This window comes from Engraulis encrasicolus, chromosome 10 (genome assembly GCF_034702125.1).
Source record: "Engraulis encrasicolus isolate BLACKSEA-1 chromosome 10, IST_EnEncr_1.0, whole genome shotgun sequence".
Taxonomy (NCBI): domain Eukaryota; kingdom Metazoa; phylum Chordata; class Actinopteri; order Clupeiformes; family Engraulidae; genus Engraulis; species Engraulis encrasicolus.
This window is the reverse complement of record NC_085866.1, coordinates 35,117,375-35,132,837: the sequence shown is the minus strand read 5'-3', so window position 1 is coordinate 35,132,837 and position 15,463 is coordinate 35,117,375. Positions and strand designations below refer to the sequence as shown.

Here is a 15,463-nt window from a genome sequence, read left to right as displayed (position 1 = left end):
GGAGAGGAGAGGAGAGGAGAGGAGAGGAGAGGAGAGGAGAGGAGAGGACAGGAGAGGAGAGAGGAGAGGAGAGGAGAGGACAGGAGAGGACAGGAGAGGAGAGGAGAGGAGAGGACAGGAGAGGAGAGGAGAGGACAGGAGAGGAGAGGAGAGGAGAGGAGAGGAGAGGAGAGGAGAGGACAGGAGAGGAGAGGAGAGGAGAGGAGAGGACAGGAGAGGAGAGGACAGGAGAGCACTCCTAGTGCTGCCCACTGCTGTTTTTATATACTGTACGTTTGTCCACTCTTCATCCAATTTTATTAAATTTAATTGTTTATATGTTGGTCTACTTATGAGGGATAAATATATTAAAACCACCCATGCACCATTGTAGGGCCTGTCACGCTGCACGCACACACAAACACACACAGTCTCATTATGTGCTTGAGGGTCTAATGTTGTGCATTAACAGGGGCTGATAATGATGAAGGGGCCCAGGCAGCTCAGGTCCAACCTCTACCTCTACCTCTACCTCTACCTCTACCTCTACCTCTACCTCTACCTCTACCTCTCCCCAGCCTTTTACCACTCGGCTGAGCACAAATCAAGAGCAGATTTGCATCAGTCATGGAGGCACCCTGTTGCTACCAATAAAATAGCAGGTTTGGACTCCCTCCGCGGACAAGCCAGGTCAGTCAGCGCCTTGGTGTGTGTGTGTGTGTGTGTGTGTGTGTGTGTGTGTGTGTGTGTGTGTGTGTGTGTGTGTGTGTGTGTGTGTGTGTGTGTGTGTATCTGCTCCACACTCCTCCATCTGTGAAGGATCTTACAGACACTGCAGAAGCATTTTTAAGGGGACCCAACACGCACGCACGCACGCACGCACGCACGCACGCACGCACACACACACACACACACACACACTAAATGCACACTAAAACACGCACCCATGCACAGTAAGTGGCTTGCTAAGGTTCACTTCCTGCAAAGACTCCACCCTTGCTGTGCTTACTGAGCAACAAGGAAGAACTGGATTTGAAAAAATAATAATAATACTAAAAGAAAAAAAGCAACCATTCTCCACTGGGATTGAGAAGTCAGCTAATAAGTAAGTGCCTCAGAAGCTGAAACAACAAGCATGAGTCTTTGTGGTAAAGCAGGCCCTGGTGAGGACTGTGACTATATTTGGGAGACCATATTTAGAAGGCAAGGCACCTTGAGAGAAATATTGAATATTGTGTTTCTTCAATGGTGGTTGAAGCGTGTGTGAAAGACTTTTTTTTTTTAAAGTGCCAGAGGGTTTGCTCTGAGGCAAATAAATAATACAGCCCAAAATAACTGGGCTGGGATGGCTCAGGGAAAAAAAGGCGTCACACTTTTAAATGATAATGGATTAATATTTAAGGTTATTCAAACGGTGGGGTTTTATTGAGTTCCCGTTTCAATTATACCCACTTTGCCCCGTGTCATCTTATCTTCATCTTATCTGATGAAGGATTCACAGATTCATTGATTTAATGTCTGCCTATCCAGCGAGGGCCCAAAGCACACATGAATAATTCACAAGGTCCTGATTCAAATGTCTGTCTACGTTTCCATCATAGGTCCAGAGGTACGCTGCACACACACACCTTCAGAATTCCAATATGCAGCGTTTAGTCAGCCCACCTCTCTGAAGCCTGGCTTTTTTTCCCTCAATCTTGAGCAAACATATCAGAAAATCAATGCATGCCTTTTTTCAGTGTAAAGGACCTTATTACTTATGTTTGATAATGCTTTCCAACATTGAATTGTTAGCAGTGGTACATAATGCATGTCTTAATACAGCTTCCCATATGCATTGCAGAAAAATGATTTTTGTGGCTGATCAAACAAGTTATGCAAGGTTACTCTCGTACTTAGGCTGGGTCATCTGCGTCCTGTGACACAGCTCCAGGGTCCCGCCTCAAACTGGATGCTACACATTTACCTTTGCTTATAAAAAATACAAATGTTGTTCTAGCAGTAGGATTAGTAGTGGTGTAATAGTGTGGTATTAGTGGCATTGGTATTTGCAATAGTCCCTAGCAAACACGGCACTGATCAGCATGCACGTACCCCTCCCTGCCACAGTGCTGAGGTATTTTAGGACAATGCGAAGAAGACTCCTGCCTGCTTCTGCGCTGAGATATTTTAAGATAACGTGAAGAAGACGTGGAGGAGACTCACCGTATTGATGCAGGGCAGCTCCTTGTTGAGCAGCCAGGGCAGGGACAGCTTGCCCTCACCGCGGTAACAGGACCTGATGCGCTCCCTCATCGCCAGGTTTATCTGATGCAGGGTGAAGAGGCACAGCACGGTCTCGCGAGGTGGGTTGGCCCGGTTCTTTTGGCCCTGGGAGAAGACCACGAAAAGCACGTCCTCGTCCTCCGACAGGCCCAGTGCCTGAGCCAGCCGTCGGCCGGGGCGGTGCTTGTAGGCCGCCTGCACCAGCCGGTATTCCACGCCGTCCTTGGTGCAGCCCAGGGGGAACTCGACGTACGAATAGAACTCTGTGTCGTTGGAGCACATGCGCACGATCTTCGAGGTGAAGAACTTCTCGCCAGTGGCGTCCATCTGGGTGAGCTGTGTGTCGAGCTGGAGGGTGAGGAAGTAGATGTAGGTGCGGCTGGCGAAGCCGTAGACGTAGTAGATGTCGAAAGCCGGGTAAAGCGAGAGCGTGTCCGAGGGGATCTTGATCTGCGACGACACGAAGCCGTCCTGGTACACCAAACCGAACATGTTGTCGCTCTCCTCGTCGGCCACCAGCTTGCGGCTGGACAGCGTGGGGAAGTACTCCGACTTGCCGTCTATGGCCGCGCCGATGAACAGCCGGCTGCCTCCTTTCTTCTTCGGCAGCTTCTGTTTCTCTCCCGGTAGTCCGTCGTCGTCTCCCAACACCACACCCGCCATACCGTCCGCCTCCCTGGCTCCCGACAGGTAGTGCTCCTTACGGTGGTGCGGCTCGCCGAGCTTGAACAGGTCTTCCAGGCGCAGGAACTGGCACACGCCCTGCCAGATGCTGCCGCACGCTAGTAAGCGGTTGCCCGAGTAGTCGACCAGTAGCAGCTTGTTGATGTTGTCGGTGGGCTCCTGCTTGTGAGCGCACGCCCGCACGCTGGGCGGCGGGTAACACTTGGCGTTGTCGTCGATGGGGCCCGTCATGTGCGAGCGCAGCTCAGTCAGGTTGGCCGACAGCTTGTAGATGCGGTTGATGGCACCGACGAACACCTCGCCCGTCTTGTGGTGCACGGTGAGGTGCGTGAGGCTGGCGTCCTTCACCCGGAAGTTGCCCGCGTCCACGGGCAGCAGGGGCGCCGACGGTGGTGGCGCAGTGGGGGTGGAGGGGAATGCGAGGATGTTGGTGCCGAAGAATAGCAACACAAGCAGTGCTATCTGCCATATGGACTTCATGATGAAAGTGTTTGGTGGGTGAGGGTTGGGTTGGGTGGGTTGGTGTGTGAGGTGGGTAGTGTGTGTGTGTTTTGTCTGAAGGAGGGGGAAGGGAGGGGAGAGGAGGGAGTGTTTGAGCTCTTCCCTGGAGCTTAGTGAAGGCTTTCCTTTGCTCTCAGCTTCAGTAGTTCATGTCTACAAGGGAGAGAGCGAGAGGGAGAGAGAGGGAAAGAGAGAGAGGGATGGAGGGAGAGGGGGGAGGGAGAGAGAGAGAGCGAAAAAACATATCAGGTTAGTTTGTGATGAAGGTGGGAGGCAACAGCGGCTAGCCAGCTGAAAAAGGGGCATTTAATGGCATTAGACAGGACTTGAAAGCAAGGAGCAGGGGGAAAAAATCACTTTCAGTTTTCAGCACTTTTATCTTGAATCCACACAATCTCTTCCCAGAGTCCATTTGGGGGGTATTAACGACTCAAACTGGACAGTCAGCCACAATGAGCCGTGTGGTGTGTGCTGTGTGGTGTGGGGGGATTTTTTGGGGTGGTTGGGGATAGGATTATTGATCCAGTAGCATTGGTTAGTGCCAAGCCTTGTCACTCCCACTCCCCCTCACTGAATGGAACGGCTAATAAACCCTTACAGCTATTGCTAACACTAATCCCGGGCCACATTTGTTAATTAAACCAACGGCTGGGAATAAGCAAGTCGGACAACACTGCCCGTGCCAGCACAATGACGAAAACCGGATGATCTCAAGAAGAAAGAAAGAGAAGCCTTGAGAAACCGCAGCATAAAGGAATAGTAGTTTAGTAAGAAGAGGGATCTGAAAGCTGCAATACATTATATTATATGATATTAGCCGCTCAGGATATTTAACATAAGTGCTCTGCAGATCAAACACATTACTCTTCTGCTCGATCACCGCTGTCTCGCCTCCTGCTGGGCCAAGCAGCGGGAATGAAAGAGGCCCTTATGGCACTCAAACAGCCTCTGAGCAGGCTGGCCCGCTATGCTATGTCTCTGCTTCTGCTTCTGCTTTGGGCTCGGCCCAAAGGGAGAATAGAGGAGGCTACTCTCTTGTCTTTCTCCTAGTCTGTAAAATGGAGAACTTATTTTCAGCAGTTTGATGTTTCAGTCAAATCTTAAGGTTTTCTTTTGTTTCGGACATGTAAAAAGTTTTATCCTTTTTCTGACATGTTCTGACGGTGTACCTTCTGTCTTCATCAGAGGATGAAATACTTTTACTTTAACCGATTTCACTAAATTGATCTGAAATAAAAAATGAAGACTTAACAGTTAGGCATAATGACTATAATACATCTATTGGTGTTTCAGTGTTTGCAGCTACCTTGCAACAAGAATTCTTTTCTCTTAATTCTGAGTGCTGCATTGCTACTGCATACTCCCACCTCAACATCTCTCCCTGCCCTCCCTTTTCAAACCTCAAGTCAAAACAAAACACTCACACAAGCACTACAAAAACAATTACACCATCCACCTCTGAAGGATTCTTCTCGTGCATATCTTGGATAACTGTCTAAATGAAATGAGACTACAGCAATAACGTCAAGCACAATTATAGCATATCCATTCCAGGAAGCATGACTTCACATTGGGTGACTAAACACTAGGCACGACACACGTGCGCGCACACAAATGCACGCGCAAACACACGTGCGCACAAACACACACGTAGGCATGTACACACGTAGGCATGTACACACGCACGCAGAGGCACACACACACACACACACACACACACACACACACACACACACACACACACACACACACACACACACACACACACACACACACACACACACACACACACACACACACACATACACACACATACACACACACACACACGCTCGTTTGTGACTTTATATGACCCGTCAACTGACATCGAACACATGACTGAAAAAATGTAATGTAATGATAAAAAAACAAGCAGTACAAGCTTGACTAGCAAGACAAAACACCAGCAGCATGGTCTGCATTCCACACCTTGACACCCTCTATTTCCTATGGTGTTTATCGTCCTTATCCCCGTCGCCATCTTCTCTCCTACCTTCATCACCTTCATCGGCCTCTCACATCACGCCTTCTACTTTACACTCCAAACGCACATTCCACACTTTAACTGAAATGTAGCAACATGGCACCTTCTATTTGGCTCCGTCATGTATGCCTGTGTGGAGTTAAGCTACCTCCCTCGTCCTATCAACATGTAGGCCTATGCAATACTGTCCAGCGTTTGGAACTACTGTTACTGTTTTGTTAGCATTTCTGTTTTGTGTCGTGTATGTCGGTTTGTTGTGACATCTGTAACCGTTGTTTAATGATTGGTTCATGTCTGCGATAGTGCCTGTGCCATGTATTATGTCATTTTGTTTTAATAAAAAATAACTTGATAAAGAAATTATGACTAGAGCTCTAGAGCTAGTGACTTGAGCTGCCAAGCCAGACCCAACTGTACAGTAAGCATTTTTGGAGAGGGGCAAATGCAAGACTCCGCCCATCTACTTAGCTGTGTCAGATATGCTTGTTGTGCAAAAAAGACGACCTCATCCTGTCAAAATGCTACATTGCCGTCAAGCCTTTGTAAGTATTGTTAATGTTTTGCTAGCACCCCTGTTTTTTGTCATGTATAATGTGTCCTTTCCTCGCAGCCTCTGTAAATGTTAATGACTGGTTTGTGTGTGTGCCAGCGGTTTGTATCATCATCATATACATGTAATTTTGTTTCAACAGAAAAAGACAAAAACAAAACGTTACACCAAGTAACTACAGTTGCTATGCCAGGCCCAGGCCCAACCATGCAGCAAGCCGGTCAAGACTACTCCCTCTCGTTTAGCTTGGTCATACTGTACTTCTGTGGACTACCTCATCTTGTCAACTTGTATACAATGATGATGACTGTAATGTTTTGTAGTATACATAGTATACGTAGTATCCATTTTGTGTCATATATTATGTATAATAGTATACAAGTATGTATATAGTACATGTAAAGTCAAATGTGTCATTTGTTTTAATAAAATAATGCGTACAGCAACTAAGTGCAGTTACCATGCAAGACTGAATAGTAGGCCTACTGCTGGGGCAGTTAGCTTTTTTTGGTGAGGGGCAATCACTAAGTCAGACTCCACTGTGGTAGCCTACAATGGCATATTGTAACTCCACTTCCTGACAAGTGAAAGACACCACTGAGCAGCCATCACAATTGCTCTATTACCAGAGAGCCGAATGAACGGTGCTGTCCCAGGAGAAAGAAAAAAGAAGATGGAAAGAACCGGAATTATTCTTGCAGAAATAATTTTGACCCAACGTAAGGGAGAGAAGCCGGAAAGAGGCAGCTTGAATTGCAAGAATCATTTCTTAATGGCGATTTCTCACGGCAATCACAAGTGTCAATCCTCCTTGAAATTTGCATGCAGGGGAGTAATTACTGCTCTGCTATATTACGAAAGAAAGAGAGATAGGATCTGCTTCGTCATTACCCACCACCTAGCTCCAACAAATGCCTTGGACACTCGCCTCATTCCAATCAGCATGTTGAGACCAGGTATAATTGAACAGCGTAATGATCTAATCTAATTAATGTGGGGTACCTATTAATTAACCGGCTGTGTCACTGGCATCATAAGGCACTAAATGACAACAGTAATCCGCTTTGATCAATATGTTTTTATCCCATTACTGTAAACACGCTTCCTAATTTCAGTCTTTACCGGAAAGCCACTCACAGAAACACACACTCACTCACTCACTCACTTCCTCACTCACACTCATAAACTGGCCAGCCAACAACGATATCCCACGCAACACCTGTGTCAAAAAATAAATTCTGTGCACAAAACAGGAAATAACACTAAACAAATCTTGTAAGGCATCTTGTGTGTGTGTGTGTGTGTGTGTGTGTGTGTGTGTGTGTGTGTGCCTGACACAAATCTCTGAAAACACAAACGCACACAAAAACAACATAGAGGCAGAGAATGGAATATCAAGTCAGATAGCAAAATATAATCCCGGCGTGATATTGTGTTTGTGCAAATATTGGCTTTTGGTTTCTGCGTTGGGCCCTGGTGCATGACTTGGCTCAATGCAAGTTCCGTCAAAAAGAGTTTGAGAGGCTCAATCTTCCGACTTCCATCTCTGTTCTGGCCATTCCAATCCAGCCAGGCCCAGCCAGGCCCAGCCACAACCCCTCCCCTCCCCTCCCCTCCCCTCCCCTGGTGGTCTCTCTCCCAGTCTGGCAGCCCCTGGACAGGTCTGGAAGCCGTAAACACACAAACCCACCAGCCCTGACGGAGCAACACAGCACAGCAAGACGCCTGTACAACCCCCGGCAACAGTTTCCTTTTACGGACGCGCACCCCTTGGTGTTTACGGCGCCCAGGTGAAATGGGCTCATTTGTTTGCTATGGGGCTCTTACCCTTAATTTCAGCTGCCGCAGCACACCCATTTGCCCACCATTTTGTAGCCGTGATGAATATTCTCGGAGGGGGGGGGGGGCTGAATAAGAATTCCGGGGCGCCCCCCTGTGATTGAGTGTGTATGGACATGCCCCACAACTGGCCATAAAATTAAAGGTGCATGGCAGCGGCACAGGCATAATAAAAGAGAGAGAGAGAGAGAGAGAGAGAGAGAGAGAGAGAGAGAGAGAGAGAGAAGAGAGAGCGAGAGAGAGAGAGAGAGAGAGAGAGAGAGAGAGAGAGAGAGAGAGAAGAGAGAGCGAGATGGGGAAATAGAGAGAGTGAGAGATAGAACTGAGACAGAGACAGACAGAGAAAGAGAGAAGAAAATTATGTGTGTGTGTGTGTGTGTGTGTGAGTGAGTGAGTGAGAGTGAGAGAGTGAGAGAGAGAGAGAGAGAGAGAGAGAGAGAGAGAGAGAGACGGCAAGAGAGAAGAAAAAGGAAAGGAAAGCAAAAAGAGGGTATTAAGAGAGAGAGAGAGAGAGAGAGAGAGAGAGAGAGAGAGAGAGAGAGAGAGAGAGACCGATTGAGAGAAAGAGAGAAAAGAGGGGGTGGGGAATCTGGTTCTACATCACCGCTCGAAAGAATGCCTGGTGTGAAGAGATAGATGGAGCCAATAAGAGCCAGGCAGGGGAGGGGACACTGTAGTAGTAAATGCGAATTCATGGAACATTCCAGGAGATCAGTGGTTCACCTAATCAAGGCCTGTGCAAATGCCACCCCTCTCTTCGCCACTTCTGTAATGAGGGTCAACAGCCCTTGATTAAAAAAGGAGGAGGGCAAAAAAGAAAAAGAGAAGAAAGAGGGGAAAAAAGTGAAGAAGTGCTCTCTGTCTCTCTTTCTCTCTCTCTCTTCACGGGATTAAGATGCTAAGCCAGTCCATGGCCATGGCTGACAGGCTTGAGGCAAGATTTACTGAGGGGAGGTGGGAGTGCAGGTGTAAATTCTCTGGCCTTGTGCAAAAGATCTTACTTAGGCTATGACAAAGACTTAAATAGGCTGATGTCTATATTTGTTGTTTGGGAGTAAAAAAGAACTGAGTGGTTGGAGCATTACTAAGTAATTGTTTTTTTTCTTCCCCAAACCTCAAATAATGCTTCAAAATTTGTCAGTGTTTCCACGGACCATGCTGGGGCACAGCACCACAGAAAAAAACGAGCACCACAACTTGATCAAACGGCACACACAAGAGCATGTCAATAGGGGCACGGGACACACATAACACTTGTACTGGCCCAATGTTTTTGCCTGTAGCACACAATGCTTCGTTTGCAATCTGAGAAACACTGATTGAGAAAGTGGCTCATCACCTTCAAACTTCTAGTGTGAAAGACACTTTGCCACCCAACATGCGCTGTAACTACAAGTGTGTTTCAAGCACAGGCCATCTCTCAGTACTTCTATAGACCACTCTGCTTCCAAACGTTAGGCCGCCCAAAGACGAGAACTATCTAGTATTGATTATTGCATTTAAGACCACTGTCTTTAATGCATGTACATAGCAATCAAATGTTTAGTAGTTGCTTATTATTCACATGTCACCCATGACGCCTTGACAAAGGCTTATCAGTTGAGCAAGTAAAACAGCAGCACTGAAGTAAACCTTTTTAAAATGGCTTCACCACATTTATCTGATAAAGCAGCATGTTCATATCAAAGATGACAACTACTTAGTATTGCTTTAAATTCCTTTAAAACTACTAGAACTTCTCTCTTAATACACATTTGTGTACAGCAATCAATCATTTGGACCCATTCATCATATCACATCACCTATACCACCACAGCAAAGTGAGAGAGAGAGAGACAGTCAAATCAGTTGAGTAAGTAAAACAACAATACTGAGGTAAACCTTTTTAAAAGTGCTTCACACCATCTGATAAGAGAGCATGTTCAAACAGACAGGGGAGAAACTAAAGCACCATGGCTGGCTTGTTGTGACTACTCTGCCCTTAAGCTATGTTGGACTGTAACACGAGCTTAGCTCACCATGAATCACACAAGAGCGCCCAGCCCTGTTATTCACCGTTACAATATCACCCAGGTAGACTTTGATTTATCTGCGACCGAATACAAAGGTCATCCAAAACCCATCAGGTTGTAAGGGACATTGTGGGGGAAAAATAACACACGCGGGCACACAGACGCACGCGCGCGCACACACATGCACACGCGCACACGCGCACACGCGCACACGCGCACACACACACACACACACACACACACACACACACACACACACACACACACACACACACACACACACACACACACACACACCTTGTGCCACTGTGACCTGCCTGAAGCCCATCCAAGCTATTCTGCCCAGCCTTTATCACTCCTTGGCTTCCTCCTAGAGATTATGAGGTTCAGCACAAGGTCACAGGCATTTACACTTTAAAAAGAAACTTGCAGTTGCTCTCCCAGTCTCTCTCTCTCTCTCTCTCTCTCTCTCTCTCTCTCTCTCTCTCTCTCTCTCTCTCTCTCTCTCTCTCTCTGTGTGTCTCTCTCTCCCCCTCTACTCCCCCTCTCCCTGTTGCCAGGAGTTCTGATGGTGACGCAATGACAAAATAAGGGGAAATAAAGGGGAGAGGGCCTGTGAGCTCATGGTGGGCTGATGTGTACTGTTCTGTTCTTCGCAGGGTAGAGGAAGCGAGAGAGAGAGAGAGAGAGAGAGAGAGAGAGAGAGAGAGAGCGAGAGAGAGAGAGAGAGAATATATATCTTTCAGCGTCACCTGATTGTTTCCGATCTTGTGTTATTCTAGTCTTGTCTCACATCCTGTGTTAAACCGGGGTCAGTGGTTCTTTATTAATGGCCCAAAGCCCTGCGTGAAAGTGTGTCAAAAAAAACCAGGCACCGTCGGAGTGGAAGGATGGCTAACGCCCCTCTCTCCTTTGTTACCTCCTCTCACCGATCATCAATCACGGCTGGCAACAGTGTATCACAGGCTATCGATTAAAGATAACAAGTCATTTGCGGACATCGCCTCAATGTTGCTAAGCTTAAAGACCTAGCATGTATGACATACACACAACCTGAAACATGACACACACAATGCTGGCTAACACATGCACACGAATGATGTCAATGTATTGTGTTCATCCTTCAACTGTGCTGAAAGCATTTAACAGCCCCTAACTGTACAAAATGTGTTGACTCAGTGCTTTATCTTCTCGGCTAATGCTCCTTAATACTTATATTTCAACACAGCTATTCTTCAATTAGTCGGCCCCAAAAAAAATAACAGAGAGGCTTGCAGCTGCTGTTATCAATTCTAACATGCACGGAATGAGCCCAATAAATACATTCTGTCACAGCTTCGGTGAGGAGAAAGAAGAGCGGGAGAAAGAAAGAAATTTGTCTGCTGCTGCCTGGGCCACCACCAAATACAAAAGATCTCATTTAAGATACAGTACTGGTGGTGCAGTCCACAGCTTGCTTGGCTGGGCAAGCAAGCAGGCAGGCAGGCAGGCAAGCAGGCAAGCAGCATCAGCCAACCCAGACAAATGCGAGGAGGGGCAGCAAGTTGCCATGAGAAGGCCCAGGGCTTTTGTTCGGTGATCACGGGCACCCGGTGACTCGCGCTGCCAGCTCAGAACTTATTCAGAAGGATGAGCACATGCCAGTCTTTCGCTGAGCCCTTTTCTTATCCTCCTCTCCTCTACGCTCTCCTCTCCTCTCCTCTACGCTCTCCTCCCCTCTACGCTCTCCTCCCCTCTACGCTCTCCTCCCCTCTACGCTCTCCTCCCCTCTACGCTCTCCTCTCCTCTTTTCACAGCCCCCTGCCCTCCCTCCTCCTTCCCTCACTGAAGAAAAAAACAACAGAAACAGAAACCTTGAATTGTGAACCTTGGGCTGACTTGCACAGTTGATTTAACTGACTGGAAGGCGAGCTGACTGTCACTGTACAACAACATCTACCAAAGTGAGTGGTGACGGTGTGTGCGTGTGTGTATGTGTGTGCACGCTTTACTCTCTCTCACTCTCTCACTCTCTCTCCGTCTCACTCTGTCTGTCTGTCTGTCTGTCTGTCTGTCTGTCTGTCTGTCTGTCTGTCTGTCTGTCTGTCTGTCTGTCTGTCTGTCTGTCTGTCTGTCTGTCTGTCTGTCTCTCTCTCTCTCTGTGTGTGTCAGTGTGTGTGTCTCTCTCTCTCTCTGGCATGACGACATCCCTTTCTAGAGATAGCCGACGGTGGGGACTGTTTGTTTTGCCTCTGGTGTTTCCAAGGCAATTAAAATTATCTGTCAAATGAAACTAAACGAGCACGCGAGCACAAAGAAATTCCAGAGGGTGAGAAATTGTCGTCTCCCTCTACTCAACTGTGAGAAATATATTCTAGGTCTTTAAAAAAAATGAGGGGGGGGGGGAGATGCTTCCAAGTTCAGCAGTCCAAACCGCATCTTTATTCAGAAAAATGAAACCCAAATCCTGGTGGTGCCGTGGACGGCTACGGGAGGAATTTCGGTCCTGCACAAGAGCAGAATGCAAAGTGGGAAGTAAGACACAGCCATTGCCTTGATCTAACTATACCTCAGACTGCCGAGCTATCGCTCTTCCGTATCTCCCGTGAACTTCTCTGACACTAACATGGCATGCATGACATCCGTAGCACACATAGCATCTTATCTCAGTCAAAACCACATGGAGGAAATCTTGGGGATCTTCCCCTAGCAGTGGTCACTGGACCATGCTCAAGAGGTGCACAGATACCGAAAGAAGACGAGGGGAAAAAAACTAAACAAACAGTGAGTGCATATTTGACCGGCTCTTCACTGGCACACAGCCCTGGCTGGGTTGGTGCGGAAAGGGGGGGTAATAGCCACATGAGTGCTTAATGTGCAGAGGTCGGACCACAGAGTGGATGGATGGAACTAAGCGAGATGTCAACTTCTGGTGAGCCCCGTGTCTCCCCACCAATGGACGGGCTGTAAGCTAAGTTGTACTGTAGGCAATTTAAAGATGCTTCAGTCACTGACAGGTCAGAGTTTAGGTTAGTCTGCCTGCGTGCAGGAATAGAACAAGTGCACACTTGTTACTAGTTGCATATCAGTAACCATCGCATGTTATTATGTCCAAATTGCAATTCGCCATACATTTACCGGGCATGTAAAAACTCCAGGTCAATTTTAACCAGCAATTTGATGAGCTATTGCAATACTAGTCAAACAAGTTTCTTCATAACGTTGTCCAATAACTAAAATATGGGCAAGCAGCCAATTCAGCCTCTACTGTGAGTGTATGGCAACTACTAACGGACAGAACCACACCACAACACACATTTTAGCTGTACACAACATAAAAGACAGAAAACATTAACTGATACACCATACACAAAAACGCAACCCATCAAACACTATTCTGCTCAATTCCATCATCTACTGACCCTCAAGCCTTCACAATTTGTTATTTATAGCCAAATAACTTTCATGGACTTTTTAGGTGAATAGGTAAATTATAACTTGGCCTATGTTGTGTTCCATTGAACTCCTTTCTGGAAATATGTGAACTACTTTGTTGAATGTACCCTTGAATGAAAAGAAACAGGGGGTCTAAACACTTAATTGTAGATGGGGAAAGGATAATTTATTTTAATGACTCAAGAAAATATTGCAGCCAACACGAACTGCACTTGCTCTGTCTGAATGCCTACCATCAAGAACTGGTTTGTGACAGGGACGCATACATTTTACATAACCACTTGCTCGTGTATAGAGTCGGTGTCTAGAGGGCTGTTTTGAAGTGGTAATTATTTAATGTTTGGAATGAATGTGTGCGTTTCGGGCGCGCGCGTGTGTGTATGTGTGTGATACAAAAAGATACATTGACGCCGTTGTGTCCATTCAGTCCTTCCTGAGACACTACATTTGTTTACAGCATATTGATACAAAATTAATAGTCCAGTCTAGTCATCATGTGCGTTGCTAACTAAAGCTCACTCTTACGGCATTAATACTAATCCTTTAGAGCATAGTCTACTTGCATGGTTGTTTACATGAAATCGAATAATACCCAGACAGACAGCGGCCAGACGAGTGACACTCGTGCAGATGTTTGAGCCAGACGTATACAGGCGTAATGGCCAAGTAGATTCGTGTTAATTGCACCCTCCTTAGACCCATGGCATCCCAAAACATCCTCGGCGCTCGAAAACTCAGCTCCTGCAACCCTCCACCGACCGATGATAGAACACCACCCGCAATATGCTCATTTATGTACTCAAAGGCATGGTTTCAGTCTTACAAGGAATGCAAACTACGAGTATGACGGGATGATTCTTTCAGAACAAGAGCTGTATTGTTGCTTATACACCCATTGTCACCTATTGATCAAAATGAGAGACATGCAAGGGGGGTGATGGGTGTTTTGTCATTCCCGCAGGCTGCACACAGCTTCTCGAAAGAAAAACAGATAGGGCATCGGCGAAACGTCTATCTCACAAGAAAAACACAAAATGTACCTAGAAAACATCTGTGACAGAACAGTGTGGATTCTATATATGATACAAAACTGGTGAGCATCCCACATGCATCCTAGCACCAACTGCGTAACGCTACATATACACACGGGGTGAACCTTTACATTCGCCAGTGTTGCACGACTGACATGCTCGCTTAGGACTCTTCCCATGGCATACAAAAGGAGACCTTATGTTGTGTTACTGAAATACTTCAGATATAGGTACAGAAAACTGTGAATTGCTCTAACTTTCTAGGGGAAAAAACAACAACGGGAGTTGCTTATCGAGGCGCATAAGCCACCACGATGGTTGATAAAGAAATTATCTATTGTGTAGAAAGCAACAAACTGCGAGAACCCACAGTGTATTTAAGTGGTTATTTCTTTTAAATAGATAGGGGCACAGTTCCTAACGCATCCTTTGTTCAAAAAAAAGAGCCACAACACACATTCTCGCGCATGCATTTGAATGCAATGTTAAATTCTCCCCGTTTGCGTTAACCAACCCACCTAAGAAATCGGAGGCAACTGGACATAAATTCGCGATCTGGTTCAGTGCCCCTTTCAGATTAAGCATTTGGAGAAGTCTTGCTAGTGGCAACATAAACCTTTTATCACAGGCATGGAAGAGCTTTTGCTTTAAGGTATCTTAAGCATCACAATCAATCACTGCAATTCAACACCAATTAAGGAAGGTCTTGGCTCGCGTTTCAACAGCTCGCACACCTACCTGTCATTTGAGCTCAACAGTTACATCCACATTTGTATCTGTTAGTGATTCAAAAAGATTTCGCGGTTCCAAAAAACCCTTTCCTCCGTCACTCTTTTGCGAAATCATAAAACGTAGCCAAACGGCGCTCACCGCTGCAATGGCATGGTAGCCTCCTGGTCCTTCCCTCAAGAAACCGTCTTGCTTTCTCCTGGAGCTCGGATTCAGTAACTATCACTTTAACCCTTTCATGCACGGTGTCCACATACGTGGACAGTAATTCTAACCCCACTTTAGATAGGTAAATAGTGGTTATTTTTTTCCAAATTGTATATGGGAAGTACCATGAGGTTCATTACAATACTTTAACAGCAATTATAACTTTTTGCACTAAATATTAAGTGTTTGATGACATGATCAATCTAAG

At 46.4% G+C, this 15,463-nt stretch overlaps 1 protein-coding gene across 1 annotated transcript in view; it reads right to left on the bottom strand.

The window, feature by feature from the left end:
• plxna3 (plexin A3) overlaps window positions 1–15,228 on the bottom strand; it is a 234,280-nt gene extending 219,052 nt beyond the window's left edge. Inside the window, exons 1-2 of the mRNA XM_063208712.1 lie at window positions 15,058–15,228; window positions 2,185–3,582 (exon numbers count right to left, since the gene is read on the bottom strand). Of these exons, the coding sequence (XP_063064782.1) occupies window positions 2,185–3,408 (1,224 nt within the window). The 5' untranslated portion in view covers window positions 3,409–3,582; window positions 15,058–15,228. The remainder of the gene's footprint in view (window positions 1–2,184; window positions 3,583–15,057) is intronic.
• Between the last annotated feature and the right edge of the window lie 235 nt (window positions 15,229–15,463).